The sequence below is a fragment of the Sarcophilus harrisii genome, chromosome 2 (genome assembly GCF_902635505.1).
Source record: "Sarcophilus harrisii chromosome 2, mSarHar1.11, whole genome shotgun sequence".
Lineage (NCBI taxonomy): Eukaryota > Metazoa > Chordata > Mammalia > Dasyuromorphia > Dasyuridae > Sarcophilus > Sarcophilus harrisii.
In genome coordinates, this window is record NC_045427.1 from 310,422,234 (window position 1) to 310,440,110 (window position 17,877).

At 37.1% G+C, this 17,877-nt stretch overlaps 1 protein-coding gene across 1 annotated transcript in view; it reads right to left on the reverse strand.

The window, feature by feature from the left end:
* TTC9 (tetratricopeptide repeat domain 9) overlaps nt 1–17,877 on the reverse strand; it is a 57,441-nt gene that overhangs the window by 13,560 nt on the left and 26,004 nt on the right. The window contains exon 2 of the mRNA XM_031952604.1: nt 11,328–11,510. Coding sequence (XP_031808464.1) covers nt 11,328–11,510 — 183 coding nt within the window. The remainder of the gene's footprint in view (nt 1–11,327; nt 11,511–17,877) is intronic.

Here is a 17,877-nt window from a genome sequence, read left to right on the forward strand (position 1 = left end):
GGAATTGATTCTTGACACACCCCCATCAACTTTATCTTCCAGGATGGAGGGAGTAGGAGTAGTGGGAGGGGCACTGATATCACCAGCACCTCCCCCGCTAGCAATCACCCCCTCCTATTATTAAATTGCAAAAGGCACTACTTAAAGCCACAGAAGAAGGGCAGGATATAGCTGATTTGAAAATAGGAATGTATCCTGTGATTCAACAGTTTAACTCTTCAAGTCAAGAAAGTAGAAGATACACTCCTTTTGATATAGAAATCCTCAAAGACCTGAAAAAGGCTTGCACTCTTTATGGGGCTACATCAGCTTATGTTAAGATGTTATTACAGAATTTGGCCTATGAAGTCTTAACCCTTAGGGACTGGAAATCTATAGCAAGGACATGCTTAGAACCTGGACAAAACTTGTGGCTTTCTGAATATAGTGAGCTCTGTAGGATATAAGCCCAACAAAATAGTCATAGTGGAGTTCATACTCCAATCACCTATGACCAACTAACAGGTGTAGGTTCTTATGAAGACATTTCAGTACAGTTAATTACCCCATAGCAGCATATGAGCAAATTGTTGCTGCTGCTATCAAAGAATGGGCTTTTATCTCCGATAAAAATGACAAAGGTGAGGCCTTCACAAAAACTGCACAAGGGTCAAATGAACCCTTTGCTGATTTTATGTGGCATTTGCAGACAGCTGTCATACGAACTAATGGTGAAAATGCAGTAACAGAAATTATGATAAGGCAACTTTTTTTTTTCCATTGTGAGATATCTTTTTTAAATTTTTTTTTATTTAATAGCCTTTTATTTACAGGTTATATGTATGGGTAACTTTACATCATTAACAATTGCCAAACCATAAGGCAACTTTTGAAAGAAAATGCTAATGAGATTCGTAGAAGAATTATACTAGGACTATGCAAGGATGCTCCTTTAGAGGAGCTCATAAGACTCTGTGCCAGAGTGGACACAAATACCTTTTATAGCCAGGCTATGACTTAGCTTTCCTAAGATCTGAACATGGGAAGACAGGGTCCCTTTTGGCAAGGGACTTCCAAAGAGACTTGCCAATGCTTTCAATGTGATAAAGTAGGGCATCTGAAAGTTCAATGTTGGCATAGAGACAGAGTGATAAAACGGTGGAAGAATAAGACCCAATACCCCATGTCCAAAATGCAATGGAGACTTCCATTGGGCATCAGAATGTATACTGATTCAGGGAAATGGGATGAGGAGCCCAGCCCCAGGGCCCAAGGCAAAAAATACTTGGAGGCATGATGGCAGCCAATGCTACACCCATAGAGTGCCTAGAAGTTCAGTACCCAGACATGACCAATCAGCCAGGAAGCAATTTGATGGAAGAAAGGGATTACAATTGGGGAGAATAGAGTTGTATGCAGCTGGGACAACTGAGATACCCCCTGGAGAGGTGAAATCTGTTCCTCTCCAGCCTATGGATCCCTTGTCTCCAGGCACAGTAGGCTTGACCATTTCACCTCCTGAGAGTACTTACAAAACAGTGTTCATTCATTCACTGATGTGGGAAACTGGGGAATGTGTAGATAATATCCCAATTACTAATACAGGTAGACAATGTGTGACTTATCAACCAGGTGAAGTAGTAGCATCAGGTTTACTGATACAGACTCCTAATAAGCAATCTGGTGATTGTCTCCCAGATTCTGACTCCAAGCAACAAAATCCAGGAATATACTGGACAGCAGCTGTGACAGCTGACCGACCTATGCTCACTATCTATATAAATGGAATACCATTAGAAGGATTGGTAGACACAGGTGCAGGTCATACAGTCATTAGAGGTGCCAACTGGCCCAGTCACTGGCCAAAGATTAAGGCAGACACCTACATGTCTGGCGTAGGAGAATCAATAGCAGCTGAAATTAGTGCTACCTCTTTGAGATGGATATTTGAAAGTGAAACAAGAATTTTTACTCCTTTTATAGTTGAAAAACATCCCCATCAATCTGTGGGGAAGAGATATTTTACAACAATTAGGATTACAAATGAGTACTTCGGTTTTTTAGGCAGGGCTACTGTTGAAGGCCTGCCTACACTTTCACCTGTTCCTATCCAATAGAAATATGATACACCAGTGTGGATAGAACAGTGGCCCTTAGGTAGTGATAAAATTCAGGCCTTATTAGATATAGTACAGGAGCAATTTGACCAAGGACACTTACAATCTTCTCTAAGTCCTTGGAATTCCCCAGTATTTGTTGTAAGAAAGAAATCTGGAAAATGGAGGATGTTGACTGATTTAAGAAAGGTAAATGAACAGATGGAAACTATGGGAACTCTTCAGCCTGGACTTCCATCTCCTACTCAATTGCCTAGAAAATGGCCTCTTTGGGTTATAGACATTAAGGATTGTTTCTATTCTATCCTTCTTGATAAGGAGGATGTGAAAAAATTTGCCTTTTCAGTGCCCAACGTTAACTTAGCTGAGCCTTATAAAAGATATGAATGTATAGTTTTGCCACAGGGAATGAAAAACAGCCCCACTATGTTTCAAATGTATGTTGCTGCTGCTCTTACTTTAGTAAGAAAAGCATTTCCAAAAGTGATGTTATTACATTACATAGATGATATATTAGATGTGTGCCTGAGGAACAAGTGTTAGAAGCATGTCTACAAAGACCATAGAGACACTAAGGAATTACAAATTGTACATAGCTCCAGAAAAAAACCAAAGACATGCTCCTTTTCAATATTTAGGATATGAAGTATATCCTAAGGTTCTTACAGTACAAAAACTTTCCTTAAGAATAGAGAAGCTAAACACCTTAAATGACTTTCAGAAATTGATAGGAGATATCCAATGGATGCAACTCGTTTTAGGTTTGACTACCTATCAATTGCAACCATTATATAACATTTTAAGGGAAGACAGTGTTTTAAACTCACCACGCCAGCTTACAAAAGAAGCTCAAGAGGCTTTGAGAGAAGTTGAACTGGCTTTATCCAATGTGGTTGAAAGAGTCACTCAAAAACCCTTGGAAATATAAGTTTTTGCTACACAAGAGGCACCCACAGCAGTTCTTCATCAAGGAGATAGTGTGATAGAGTGGGTGAACCTCCCGGCACAACCAAAACAACCAGCCTTACTCCTTACCCAGTGCTTGTGGCTAGAATTTTATTAAAGCCCATTAAATGAGCAGTACAATTATCTGGAATAAGACCTGACAAGATATACACCTTTTATGCTAATGCACAAATTAATGTATGCTGTGAAACCATCCCAGAGTGGCAAATTTTATTGGCCATAGCTCCAAATTTTACACACAGGTTTCCATTAAAGATAACCAGACTATTACATAATGGATTCTTGAAGAAAAGGTTTCTAAAGTTCCTCTTAAAGGACCAATTATCTTTATAGATGCATCCAAACATAATATTTGTGCTGTATATTCTCATGTCTTAATTATAAAGAGAGTAGTCAGAACTCCTTTTCAGTCCATTCAGCAGAATGAATTGTATGTGATCATTCTAGCTCTTACTTATTATCCAGGAGGTATAAATATAATATATGATTTGGCCTATTCAGTAGGTGTGGTACAAAGAATTGCCACAGCCCAAATAAAATTTGTAGCCTCTAATATATATATGAGCTCTTTAAGAAACTTCAAGAGCAAGTGAGAAAGCATCCAGGTAAGATTTATATCTTGCATGTCCACTCTCATAGTGGGCTTCCAGGTCCTATTTTTGACGGTAATTCAAAGGCAGAGAGCCTTGTAACCATGTTGGCCAATACTCCTTTATTTCAAGAAGTCCAAGAAACTCATTCTAAATAACATTAGGCCACTCAAGCTTTACGTTTAAAATTTGGAATAACAAGAGAGGAAGCTAGGAGCATAGTAAAAGCCTTTACAACTTGCCTTCTTTTCCATGCTCCTACCCTGCCTCCAGGGAAGAACCCTCGTGGTTTGAGACCCAATGAAATTTGGCAAATGGATGTGACCCATTATAAATCTATTGGTCGTCTGTCTTTTATCCATGTTGTGGTAGACACCTTTTCAGGATTCACTTTTGTAATACCAGCAGCAAAAGAAACAGCCCAAGTGGTCACTGAATTCTTTATACAAGCATTTGCAATTATGGGTGTGTCACATGCAATAAAAACAGATAATGGACCTGCATATATTTCTAAACATTTTATACACTTTTGTGCACAGTATAAGATTTTACACACTACTGGCATACCCTTTAATACTCAAGGACAGGAAATAGTAGAGAGGAGAAACAGAGACATAAAGACGTTCCTCCAAAAACAAAAGAAAGGGGGAGCCACAGGTAACCCTAGAGAACTTCTAAATCTAGCTCTTTATACTATTAATTTCTTGATTTTTGACAAAGATGCACTGGCTCCGGCAGACAGGTTTTATAACCCACTGGAAGGGCAGTGTCCAGTGCGAGCAGCTCCACTATCTTTAGATAATCACCAGGTGATGTGGAGAGACCCAGGAAGTGGTGAATGGAAGGGACCAGATAGGTTAACTGCTTGGGGGAGAGGGTTTGCTTGTATCTCTATGGATGGAGAAGGAATCAGATGGGTGCTAATGAGCTGTATTTGCCTTGTCCATAGCAGAGAGACAGAGCAGATCCTTGAAACAAAGGAGAAGACCCCAGAAACATTGGGTGGTTCCATCGCTGACTGTGCTCACCACTGAAAGAGCGTGGCAGTTATGGCATTTGACTCATGGGCATCAAAAATTGTTGGACTTCAATACCCTCAGGAATCATTGGATTCTCTGAGACATGATAAGACTGTTGTAGGACTTGAAAACCCTCGGGAATCATTGGATTCTCTGAGACATGATAAGATTGTTGTAAGACTTGAAAACCCTCAGAAATCATTGGATTCTCTGAGACTTGATAAGACTGTTGTAGGACTTGAAAACCCTCAGGAATCATTGGATTCTCTGAGACATGATAAGACTGTTGTAAAACTTGAAAACCCTCAGGAAACATTGGGTTTTCTGAGAAATGATAAGACTGTTGCGGGACTTTAAAATCTGCAGCAATCATTGGATTCCCTAACACATAAAAAGCCTGTTGCAGGACTTCAAAAACTTGTGGGGATCATTGGATTCCCTGACACATGAAGCAATGGATAATAGATTGGTTTTGGACTGTCTTGGCTGATGAAGGAGGCATATGTGTGATTGTTGTTTACATACCCTCCTTCTAGGACTTCTGGAAATCTTTTACATCACCATGTTGATTTATATTGTTTGTTATATCACTACTTGCATGTACAATTTGTGTTTGTTACACCACGTTGAGCCTGCACTGGCTGTGGGGAGAGTTATCACTAATAGCCTGTGAGTTATTGCTATGTGCTTGTATAATACCTCCCATGCTGATGGGTTTGTGTATACCTGTTTCTAATAATACCCTTCAGCCCAGAAACCCGCTAGCAATATCTAGTTTGATTCCCCACTTCCCTTTGGTGCTTTTCATCTCCCTTCCTGAGAAGTCAGGGAGGGTGTGATCATCTTTTTAGTGCTTTCACCTCCCTTCCTGAGATTTCAGGGGAGACATGATCACCTCCTTTTCGGTGTTTTCACCTCCTTTCCTGAGAAGTCAGGGAGAATATGATCACCTCCTTTTAGGGGTTCTCATCTCCCTGAGAAGTCAGGGATGGCATGATCACTTGTGTTCTAAAACAAAAGAAAGCGGGAGATGTAAAAGGCTGAAACTCTGAGTTGATGCACTGGGGTCAGACAACGGAGCACTTAAAGCTAATTACTGATTGGACAATACTCTATTAACATATGCTTGGAAAATGGCCCTTCCCACTATTCTGTGTTGGTTCAATCTTTTGGTGTATACAGAGAATTGTGGGAGGAATTAGGAAGTGGAGTAAGACAAGCCAGAGTCACTTTGGCAGTACAGGAGGAGAAGGAAGGTCATGAAGATCCTGCATCCATCCCTTTCACTTCTAACCCTAAAGATCAAGAATAAAAACTAAGGGCTTTTGCTTATCCTGACTGTGGCTGATTCTAAGGCATCCAGGGTGCTAACTCGGTCTTCACAAATCATCATATAATCTTGCTGTTATTGTGTTCTCCTGATGCTGCTTGCTTCACTCAGCATCAGTTCATGTCTTTTCAGGCTTTTTTGAAATCAGTCTGTCAATCATTTCTTACAGAACAATAACATCCAATTACATCCATATACAATAATTTATTCAGCCATTTTTCAATCTACTCAATTTTCAATTTTTTGCCTCCACAAAAAACACCTCCAATAAGAACCTTGTCTTATACATGGGGAAAAAATTAAAGCCATTCATTTTGAACTCTCTCTTCTCCCCCATTTCTCATCTCCTATCACTCAGGTGCCTTCTGTCTCTCTCTCTTCCTTCATCCTTGTTTCATATGATAAACTGTCCTTAATTCTTTCTCAAGATTGTACTCTTTAACCTCTATTCTTTCAAGCAATCCCATTCTGTTCTGCCTTCACCAACAGACTATATCCCCTCTGTTACCTGACTATCACTTATTTTCAATCTCTCCTACTCTACTGGCTCATTTCTTGCTGCCTACAAATGTATTTATGTCTCCCTTACCCTGAAAAAAACTTCACTTGATCTTTCCATCCCAGGTAAGTAATTTACTCTTATCTCTTTTCCATCTTTGTAGCTAAACTCTTCACATCTACAATAAGCACCTCCACTTTCTTTTCTTTTACTTCTTATTAATCCTTTACAATCTGGTTACTGAACTTATCATTCCACCAAAACTGCTCCCTCTAAAGTTATTAATGGTCTCTTAGTTGCCAAACCCAGTAGTCTTTTCTCATTCCTTCTTTTCTCTTCCTCAATACTCTTATCTTTCTGGGTTTTTGAGACATTACTCACTCCTAGTTTTCCTCCAACTTCTCTGACCACTCCTATCTTCTTTCCTCTTCTAGATCATGGATTCTAACTTTGGTGTCCCTCAGGGCTCTATCTTGGACCTTTTTTGCTTCTCTCCGTGTACTACTTTACTTCACAATCCTATCAGCTCCCATGGATTTAATTATTATCTCTGTGTGGATTATTCTCAAGTCTACTGTTCCTGCTCTCTCTTTCTGCTGACTTCCAATCTTGAATCTCCAACTGTTTTTCATGCATTTTAAATTAGTTATCTGCTAGATAACTTAAACTCAAAAAATAAAAATTCCCTTAAACATTTTCTCCTTACTACATTCCTATGACTATAGAAAATAACAGCATCCTCCCAGATCCTCAAGCATGCAAACAGCTGGATTCTTCACTATCTCTCCCCACTCATATCCAAACTGTTGCCAAAACCTCTATTCAATGTATTAATGCAACTATTTCTTTGACACTGCCACCACTCCAGTGCAGACCCTCATGATCTCATGGTTAGACCACTGCAATAGCCTGCTGGTGGGTCAGTCTGCCTCAAGGTTTTCCCTCCTTTAATCCATTTCCATCCAGCCACTAAAGTGATTTTTCCTAAAATGCAGGTCTGATTGTTTCAACTCTTACCCACATCCCTCCAGGAACAAATACAAAATGCTCTGTTTGAAATTCAAAATCCTTCATACCCTTGCTCCTTCCTACTCTTCCAATCTTCTTATACCTTATTTCCCAACATCTACTCTTTGATCTAGGGCAGCTAGGTAGTGCAGTGGAAGTTCTGAAGTCAGAAAGACTGAGTTCAAATGTATCCTCAGACACTTATTAGCTGTGTGATTCTGAGCAAATCACTTAACCTTGTTTGCCCCAGTTTCCTCATCTATAAAAGAAGCTGGAGAAGGAAAGGTATCACTTTAGTATCTCTTCCACAAAAACCCTAAATGGGAACATGAAGAGTTGGACAAAACTAATTGACTAACTGATAACAGCTTTGACTTGGTAACACTGCCCTCCTGGTTTTTCCATGAACAAGACACTCCATCTCTCAGCTCTCTGTAGCTTTTCCCCATGTCTGGCATGCTCTCTCTTTCTCTGACTACTCATTTCCTTGGCTTCCTTTAAGGCCCAACTAAAATCCCACTTTCTATAAGAAGCTTTCCCTAACCCATCTTAATTTTAGTTCCTTCACTTTTTTCATTATTTCCTATTTATACTGTGTATATTTGAGTGCATGTTGTCTCCCTCATGAGATTGTAGTTTACTTGAGGCCAGTACTTAGTATTGTATCTAGTACAAAAAAAGGTGCTTATTAATTGCTTATTGATTAATTGATTGATTATCCATTTTCCAATTGTTGGTCACACAATTTGCTTTCAGTAAACTGTTATCCTAAATGATATGGATATTTTAATTTTCCCAGCCTTCTTTTTCAGGGGCCCCTCCTCATCAATAAGATGGGGAAAGGCTACGAGTCAGCACTGTGCTGGATTCATGGCTTTTTTTTTTTCTTGTCTCCCACATCTGTGACCTATCTGCTTGTCATGTTGACATTTTCTCTGTTGGTCTGGGTCTGTTTGGAGTTTCTGTATAATTGTCTTTAAATATAAATTCACAGAAGGCAGGGACTATGACAACTTTATTAACTATGCAGGTCCATATTCAATTAATTAGGAAACCCAATTGTAGTAACCATAAAATGGACACATTTTATCTAACTTCTCTTCCCTTTTGTTGCTTTGTCCTAGATTCCTTCACCACAGCTACTGATCACTGACTATATCTCGCAACCCAAACATGTTCATTATTGTTCCTCTTAGTCATAGTCTTGCCCCTGTCATGTGGTTTACTAAGTCATAGCAGGTTTGAAGGAGCAGCAGGACTGGTATGATGGGATTCTCATCCTATGTAAATATTGACTAGGTCAAATTCTGTTCTTCTAGATCTTTTAGGACTACTTTTGATAACAACTCATCCATTTTCACCCTGTCCCACCTTTCTTTATTTTTTTTTAAGTTTTATTGATGCCTTTCATTTTAAAATCATAGGCATTTTACCCATCCCTCCAGAAGGAACTCTTCTTTGTGGTAAAGAAAAATAGTAAAGTAAAACATCTGAATCGGAGACCATGTATGACAATTTTATAAAATATCCTCCCCCCACGTCCTTGTTATAAGAGAGATATATGTTTTTTTGTCACTTTTCCTGATCTTTCACTTTGATTTTTTTCCATTACTCAGAATCCACCTTCTTTTTTGCTATAATAGACATTGTTGTCTATTTATATACTACTTTGCATGAGGTCATACACATTTTCTTACTTTTCTCTTAATTCTTTGTCCTAATTTCTTATTGCATAACATTTTTCTGTTACATCCATATATTCGTTACAAGTTATTTTCCAGTTATTATCCAAATTATGGGTGCCCCACTTTGCTTCCAATTCTTTGTTACTATAGTGCAACTATGCAGCTTTTGGTATATTCTGGGCCTTTGCCTTTAATTTTCTTGAGGCATATGTCTAGGAGGGAGATTGCTAGATTAAATTGGATGAGCAGTTTGTTCACTTTTATTGTACAATTCCAAAATGAAATCAAGAAAAAGTACAACACTCCACAGCTCTATTAACTGTGAATCAATGTGCTTACATCTTTATATCTTCCCCCAGCACTTACTGTTTTTATCTTTTTTCTTCTTTGCCAATTTGCATTATGAAAACTGAGTTGTTTTAATTTGCATTAATAAGACTATTGGTTATTGCACATATTTTTCTCATTTGTAATTTATAACTCATTTTTAAAACTGTTTATAGCCTTTGTCCACTTACCTATGTGGAAATAGATCCTAGTTTTACATATTTGTATGATATATTATGGATAATAAAAGTGCTAGTCCCATATTGGTTATTTTTGTTTAAAATTTTTCTCACTTCTCCACTACTTTTCTAATTCCAGATCCACTGATTTTATTTATTCAAAAAGTTTTTAGTTTTATTTCCTCAAAACATATCCATTTTATTTTTCATGAGCACCTCTGTTACTTGTTTACTTAAGGGTTTTTACTCTTGCTATAATTTATCTTGTTCTCTTCTGATTTTTTTTATTATATATTATTATGGATGTGTTATCAATATTGGGTATGCTATGATATGCATGTTCAAGCTTGTGCAAGCTTGTGTTCTAAACTTAATTTCTGTCAAATGACTATCCATTCCTCCCCCTCCCCGAAATTATAGTAAAAAAACAGATCTTCCTAGGAATTTACATTCTTGGATTTATCAAATACAATTTTAAAAATTGCTGCTGTCTATTGCTTACCTATTTCCAATTATTTATTATCTAGTTAAAAACTATTATCAAATAATTTTGGTGACTACTGCTTTATAATACATTTGGAGATTTGGTAATGCTATGTTCCTTTCCTTTGTTTCTTCTTGTTTCTTTTGGCATTCTAGATCTTTTGTTCTAAATGAATTCTAATTTTTTCTGGATCTAAAAATAAGTACCAAATCAGTAATTTGATTGGTATAGCACTAAGCCATTAGTTAGTATTGTCATTCTGAACTCAGGTCTTCCTGACTTAATTTTCTCAGTTTTCTCACCTGCAGAATGATCTGGAAAAGGAAATGGCAAACCACTCCAATATCTTTGCCTCCAAATGGGGTCACGAAGAGTCAGACACCACTGAAAATGACTGAACAAATTGTCATTGTAATTACATTGACAAAGCCCATTCATAAGCAGTGAGGCTAAATGCTAGCTATTATCTCTCCCCAATTATTTAAGTCTACCATTATTTCCATAAAAAGTATTTTGAGTTTGTATGTATAGGAATCTTGTATGCTTCTTGATAGATTATTTTGCTGACATTTTGTGTCCTTTGCCTTATCTACTTTGTTTTTGTGTTATAGAAATGAAGATGTTTTGTTTTGTGGGTTTATTTTGTGTACTACCATCTTGCTGGAGTTACTAATCATCTCAATTAGGCTTCTTCACTGATTCTATGGGATTTTCCAAGCACACTATCATGTCATCTGCAAACAGAAATAGTTTTGTCTCCTCTTTGCTGATGTTTATACTTTATTCTCTAGTCTTATTGCTATATCTAGTTTTTCTAGAATTATTTGAATTAATAATGGGGGATCATCTCTCATTTTCAGAAACCTATGATAACAAAGGATATAGAATACTTAGATGCTAGGGAATTGTCTGTTGTGTTGTAAGGACTATTCAGTGGATATGGAACACTTTAAGGGCTAAATAGTTGCTTTCTCTGTCTACTATATGGCACCCAAATTCTGTCTATCCTTCATATACATACTGCAAAGCTCCAAAGGCACAAACTAACCATTGTTATCCCTTCATTATCTAGTCCTGAAAACAGGCCACTGTAACTAAGAAGAGTCCAGAAAAATCTGCTAGCTAATAAGCAACACTATCTTACCTGTTGGTTGCCGGGACCTTGCTTCTTTCAGGTAGTAGAGAGCCTTGTCATAGTCTCCCAGATGGTAGAAAGCCACTCCTGACCGGTAGAGGGCTTTAAAATTTTCCCCTTCTTTCTTCAGAACTTTGAGGCAATATTCCTTGACTCTCTCATAATTCACCAGTTCAGCTTGGAGCAGACAGGCTATAGAGATTGAAAGGGAAGAGGAGAGAAGGTTATGAACTGGAATAGAATAAAATGTGAGCCCCCTTCAGAGAATTACAGAACTGGAGAATTGGAACAGATTTGAGCAGTTGTCTACTCCAACCCACACACAAAGGAATTCTCCACATGTTATATTCACTAAGTGGCTTTTCCCAGGCTTTGCTTAAAGCCTCCAAAGAGAGGAGATCCACTATCTCCTGAACCAGTCCACCTGATTTTCAGACAGTTCTAATTATTGGGGAAAATTTCCAGACAACAAATTTAAATTGATTTATTTGAAAAAGACTTAATACTGCCAAGGAACAACCCAAACATGAAAAGATTTATAACTTGGCCATGAGATTTTGAGTTCTTTGGTCATATTAACCCAGGAGACAAAGAAAAATAGTTCTCCATCCTGTATCATTTCTGTAGTAATAGTGCTAGAACAGTAGAAAAAGCAGCTGAGGATGTTACAAATAACACAGATTTTAGTCTCTTTATAAACTTTAACTTATAGAAGCAGTATATTCCAATAAAGAGCTGACCTCATAGTTAAGAAAAATGTCTGACACATACTGACTATGTAACCCTGGTCAAATGGTGTAATTTCTTGGTTATCTAGGCAATTCTCTGATATTAAAAATTATAGAAAAGGTGCCAAAATGTATTGGAAAGAGGGAGTTTCTTTATCTAGAAGTCCACTATATCAATGAAATCATAACATTAACTGCTGTTACTTTAAACATGAGATCTTTAATGACCAATAAATTGAGAAATTATTTGAAAAACTGAATACATTAATATTCAACACCATGACTCAACATCACAGATATAAAACATACATATTCAATGTTATGAATATTCAACATAGGAAGACAAAAAGTTTCAGCTTATTTTAAGGATAGTTCAGAATTTTCTTAGAGAAACAAAAGGTTTGGTGGTGTTGGTTTCATCATGTACTCAATAGCACACCATTTCATGATTTCATTTGGCTCCTTATATTGCTTGTGATGAAACTCAAAGCATGAATAAAAACACATGTTAAAAATTGTTATAACATGTAATTGAGGGAAAATGAAATATATTTTAAAAAACTACCAAGAAGAAGACTACAATTTATGTACCAAACTACATTGTAGGAATGAGGAGATAAGGAAATTCTACAAAGAACTTGATAGACTGCTTCAAACCAAGTCAATATATATATGTTAATACCTGGTAACATCAGTGCAAAAGTGAGTTCAGGAGAGAATGGTGATAAGTTGGAAAATATGGTTCATATTGGAGAAATGAAAGGCAGCTGTCTCATAGACTACTAGACTATTAAGAAGTCTTACATTTATAGATTGTGATTACATTCCGGAACAGAGGTGGAAGTTAAGTGGAAGTTAAACAAGTTACTTAACTCTTCTGGGACTTCTGGGACTCAGTTTCCTTATCTGTAAAGTTATAAATTCTTACCCTAAATTTAGTAACGGTCTAGAGAAAGTAGCAGATTATGTAAAGAGCAGAATGAACTTAAAAAAAGATACAGACCTAGTTTACTAGAGGTACACCTGCATATTAGAACTAAATTTAAAATGCTTATAAAGATGCTAGACTTGGTGAACTGACGAAAAGCACAAAAAAGTGATCATATTAAAAGACTTTAAATGATTATTGATATAGAAGTCATATGAGAATATGGACAGTCAGATGCTTGATGAGTTAGAACAAATGGCAAAATCAGCATCTAATTAGAAGAAAAACTAAAAATAACAAGAAAATACTGTGTAATTGCAACTGCTTCTGCCTGTTCTATTCAAATCAGTCACTGACCTTGCTTATCATTATTTCCATTAAAAGTTTAACTATTATAAAGCTGTCACCATGTCAAAGAAAGAATTTTTAAAAGCCTAGAAACTGATTCAGCTGGCAAATGAGATGAATGAGAGGGCACACACATGGTAGTGAGATATCGGGGAAGATGCCCAGGAAGTAAAGTGAGTCATAGATGGAGCTTGCTTAGATATAGTGGGCCAACAAAGCCATTCATCTTTTTCCTTAGTCCTCTTTGCTCTTGCTCTCTCTGCAGCTTTTAATTCTAGGGACCATTTCCCCCAATGGATATTTGCCCATCCCTTGGCCTGTATGACAAACTCTTTCCTGGTTTTCCTATGAAACTGAATACTCTTTCTCAGCCTCTTTTGATGTAGCATATTATCATCCATCTTCTATGACCTTAGTATAGGTATTAACCACAACTCTATTCTGGACCCTAATTTTTCCCTCCTCAGAGAGATCTGATTAGATTTTCTATCCAGCTCCCTCTTTTGCTTCTGTTACTTCACTTTAAAGGATGGATCACCAAAGACCATGCCTGGGAGGAACTAGACCACTCATTATCTGGAGGATGCAGCCTCTTCTTGATGTCTGCCATTTTCTGCTCCGTCATCATACCCCACTTTTCCACCTCATGTTCTGAAAACCATTATTATGTCAACATTTTTATTGCTTCTGAAAAGGGTGTATTAATTGACTACCAAATTGTTCCATTCACCATCTTTGGGATTCCCCTGATCACAATTATTTTGCTGGGCCACCAATGTCCCATATGTGTTGTCTCTCTCATTAGAGTACAAGGTCTTTGAGGGAAGGGAATCTTTTGGTTTACTTGTGTGTTTTCTGCATTTTTATTTACAGTATAGCATGGTGCTTGGCACACAGTAAGCTCTTAATAAATGCTTTTTCTTCACTAATTTCAAAGATGATTTTTACTTAGACGACTCCAAAATCTCCACATTGATTTCTAACCTTCTTTCTGAACTCTAGCCATAGATCAACATCCTCCCAGGTATACAGAGTTTTCTTCTAATTGTTCTAATTAAAATTTAATTCTTGACTTTAGTTTTTCTTCAAATTAAATGCTGATTTTTCTGTTTGTTATTCCTCTGTCTCACCCCCATATATGATTATTTTTCAAATCTTGTCAATTTGAACTCTAAAGCATCTACCTTAATCATACCCTTCATTCCAACCATAGTGCTCCTAACTAGGTCAGGCTTCCATCACCTCTTGCTTAGACTAAAAAATTAGTCTAAGAGGATTCCCTGCTCCTAACTTTCCCTTTCTTCAATTCATTCTCCATACAATTTTCAAAATAATCTTCCTAAGACATAAATCTAACCATATCACTTCCCTACTTGAAAAATTTGAGTGGTTCCTCAATACCAATAGGATATAAATATAAATTTCTTAGTTTGGTATTTAAGATCTTCCTCAATCTAGTTCTCATATACCTTTGCAAACTTATTTCATAGTACTTTCTTTCTGGAATACTGCATACTTATCAAAATATTATATTAGCCATTCCCAGATCTTCTGTTTCCAAAAGTTTATATTCACTAGGTCTGGGATGTATGTTCTCCTTTTCTCCACCACCAAGCGCCCTCATTTTCCTTCAAAGTTCACTTCAGGTACCATATGAGATACATGGAACTTTCCCTTTTATCTTTAATTATTCGAGTGTACAGATTACTGTGCTAAGTACTTTGGGAAAAGAGAAAATAAGTAAAAGATAGTTCTTGGTTCTTGAGATATGGGAAGATAAGTGACTAATAAAGGAAATTATGACCCATTCATATTAGCTGACTGCTTCTCTCCCTGACCTTGCTAGATAGGTCCACAAGGTCTGGGAAACTATGATTTCTGAGACAGCAACAAATTGTTGAACCAGATACAACCCATCAATTTTTTTATATTACATTTATATATTTCCATTTATATATATCCATGTTGTACATTCCTTATAGTACTAGTAATAATAGTGATAATGATGATGATATAGCTAGCATTTATATAGCACTTTAGGATTTGAAAGATATTTTACATGTATTTTCTCATTTTATCCTCATAACAATCTTTGGAAGTAGATGCTATTATTACCCCCATTTTATAGATGAAGAGACTGAAGGAAGTAGAATTTAAGAGACTTGGCCAGAGTTATATTTCCAAGAAGTCTCTTCTTGTTATTCAGTTATTTCCAACTCTTCATGACCTTATTTTCTTAGCAGAGATACTGGAACAGTTTGCTATATCCTTCTCCAGCTCATTTTACAAATGAAGAAACTGAGGCAAACATAGTTAAACCATGGTCACACAACTGGTAAGTGTCTGAAGCTAGATTTGAACTCAAGTCTTCCTAACTCCAAGCCCAGCATTCTATCCATCATGTCACCTAATTGCCCTAAGAAGTTCCCTAAGGCTGAACATAAATTCAAATTTTCCTGATTCCAGCTCCACCAGCCTATCCACTGGATCACTCAGCTGTCAGCAGAACTCTCCTTAGTAGAATGACAGCTCCTTAAGGCTAGGGAATGTTTTATTTTTGTCTTTATATCCCCAGCACTTACCATGGTACCCTAATAAACATTTAATAAATATTTGTTGAATGGAGTCAGTAGATATGGAAGGCTGTGGGGGGAGGTGATACATTCTAGGGATGGTATTAACAATGATATCAGGCCAGGTGGGATAAGTTTGAAAGAAAGGTGACTGTTGTTTGTCCTTCATTCTCCAAGGGGACCATAACATCAGGGAGGTGATGCCATAACATGCAAGAGAATTGTATTTAGATGAGGGGGACTGTGCAAGGTCACTTGCCTCACTTTTTCCTCCAGAGCCCATCTGGGTCTAGTGGCAAGAAGCAGCTCAAGAAGACTAGACATGGCTCTGGATATAATGGGAGACCTCAGCCTTTCTTAAGCTAAGGTCTTCAACAGGTCTCAGTTTGACCAAGGTCACACTAATTCAGTGATTAAAACTAGGTACCAAGTGGAATAAAGAATCTCCATTTTTACCTAATCCAAAAAAAAAAATCTAAATAAATGAATAAATGAATCTGGAAAGGAAAGATCCTCAGGGTTTCTGACTAAAGCAGAAATGATTGTTATTAGCATTCAGTGGGAGTCAATCTAATTTGATTGTTCATAGATTACATGAAAAGGAATAGTGTGAGCTAAATAAATGACAAATGGTAGTAACCCTGCAGCTAGAGAGAGGGCCAGGTCTAGTGTCAGGGAGACTCATCCTCTTGAGTTCATCTGACATACTAGCAGTGTGACTTGAGGAACATTTGTTCAGTTTCCTCATCTGTACAATGAACTGGAGAAATCTTTGCCAAAAAAAAACCAACCCAAATGGGGTCATGAAAACTCTGACATAGCTGAAAAACAACTGAAAAATGGTAGAAAATTAGCAATTTTTGCCTTAAGTGTCTCCCTGATAGTTCTATAGCCTTTCCTCCACTGGAATAATCATTCAATCAATTATTAAATACGGGAAGGTGCAGAACACTCTGCTAGGGATTTTAGGAGTTGAGAAAATAAAGTGTATAATTCTTGGTTTTTGAGAAATGGATGGGGACATGAGAAGCTGATAAAGGAAATTATGGCCCATATATGTTAACTGGGCCAACTCCCCTCTCTGACCTTGCTTCAAGCCTACACTGAGAAATTGTGACTTTTGTAATGAATTGTTGCACTAGATACTAAAAAAGTTCTTTTAAAGTCTTACACAGCCAGACCCAACCTATTTTCCCATCCTCCTTAAGTGTTACTTTTCCCTTTTACACTATGACACAATCAAATTGACATTTTCTCTGTTTTTACATAGAACTCCCCAGCTCCCCTTTTTGCTTTGGCACTGGCTATGCTCCAAGACTGGACTTCACTTGTTCCTCATCTCAACTTCAGAGTCCTTCTCTTCCTTTAAGATCTGACATAATATTCTCCCCAAACCCACTTCTAGCCCCTTGAAACCTTGCCTGATTCCCACTACCCCTCGTCCAACTGCTAATGCCCTTCCTTTCAAACCATCTTGTATATATTTGTATTTATTCACTTTATATTTATGCTATATATGTGTGTATATATGTGTATTTTGTATATGTATATCTAGATTTTTGTGTTTATATATATAGTACATATATATAGCTATGTATGTATATATCAATGTACTTGTCTTACTCATTAGATTATAAAGCCCTCTTTTTTATTCTTTGAACTTGTATTCCCACAGTGTCTTAATATTTAAGATAACTAGATGGCTCAGTAAATAGAGGTCTGAGACTGAAGTCAGGAAAATCTGAATTCAAATTTAGCTTTAGACACTTAATATTTATGTGACCTTGAGCACATTATTTAACCTGTGTTTTCCTTAATTCGAAGGAAAAGGAAATGGCAAACCACTCCCAGATCTTGTGGACCTACAGCAAACCAGTCCAGTCTTTGTCAAGAAAATCCTGGTCACAGGGAGTCACACATGATTGAACAACAATGAATAAATACTTGTTAATTGATGTCTCCTGGAAAGGTCTGACTTCAAT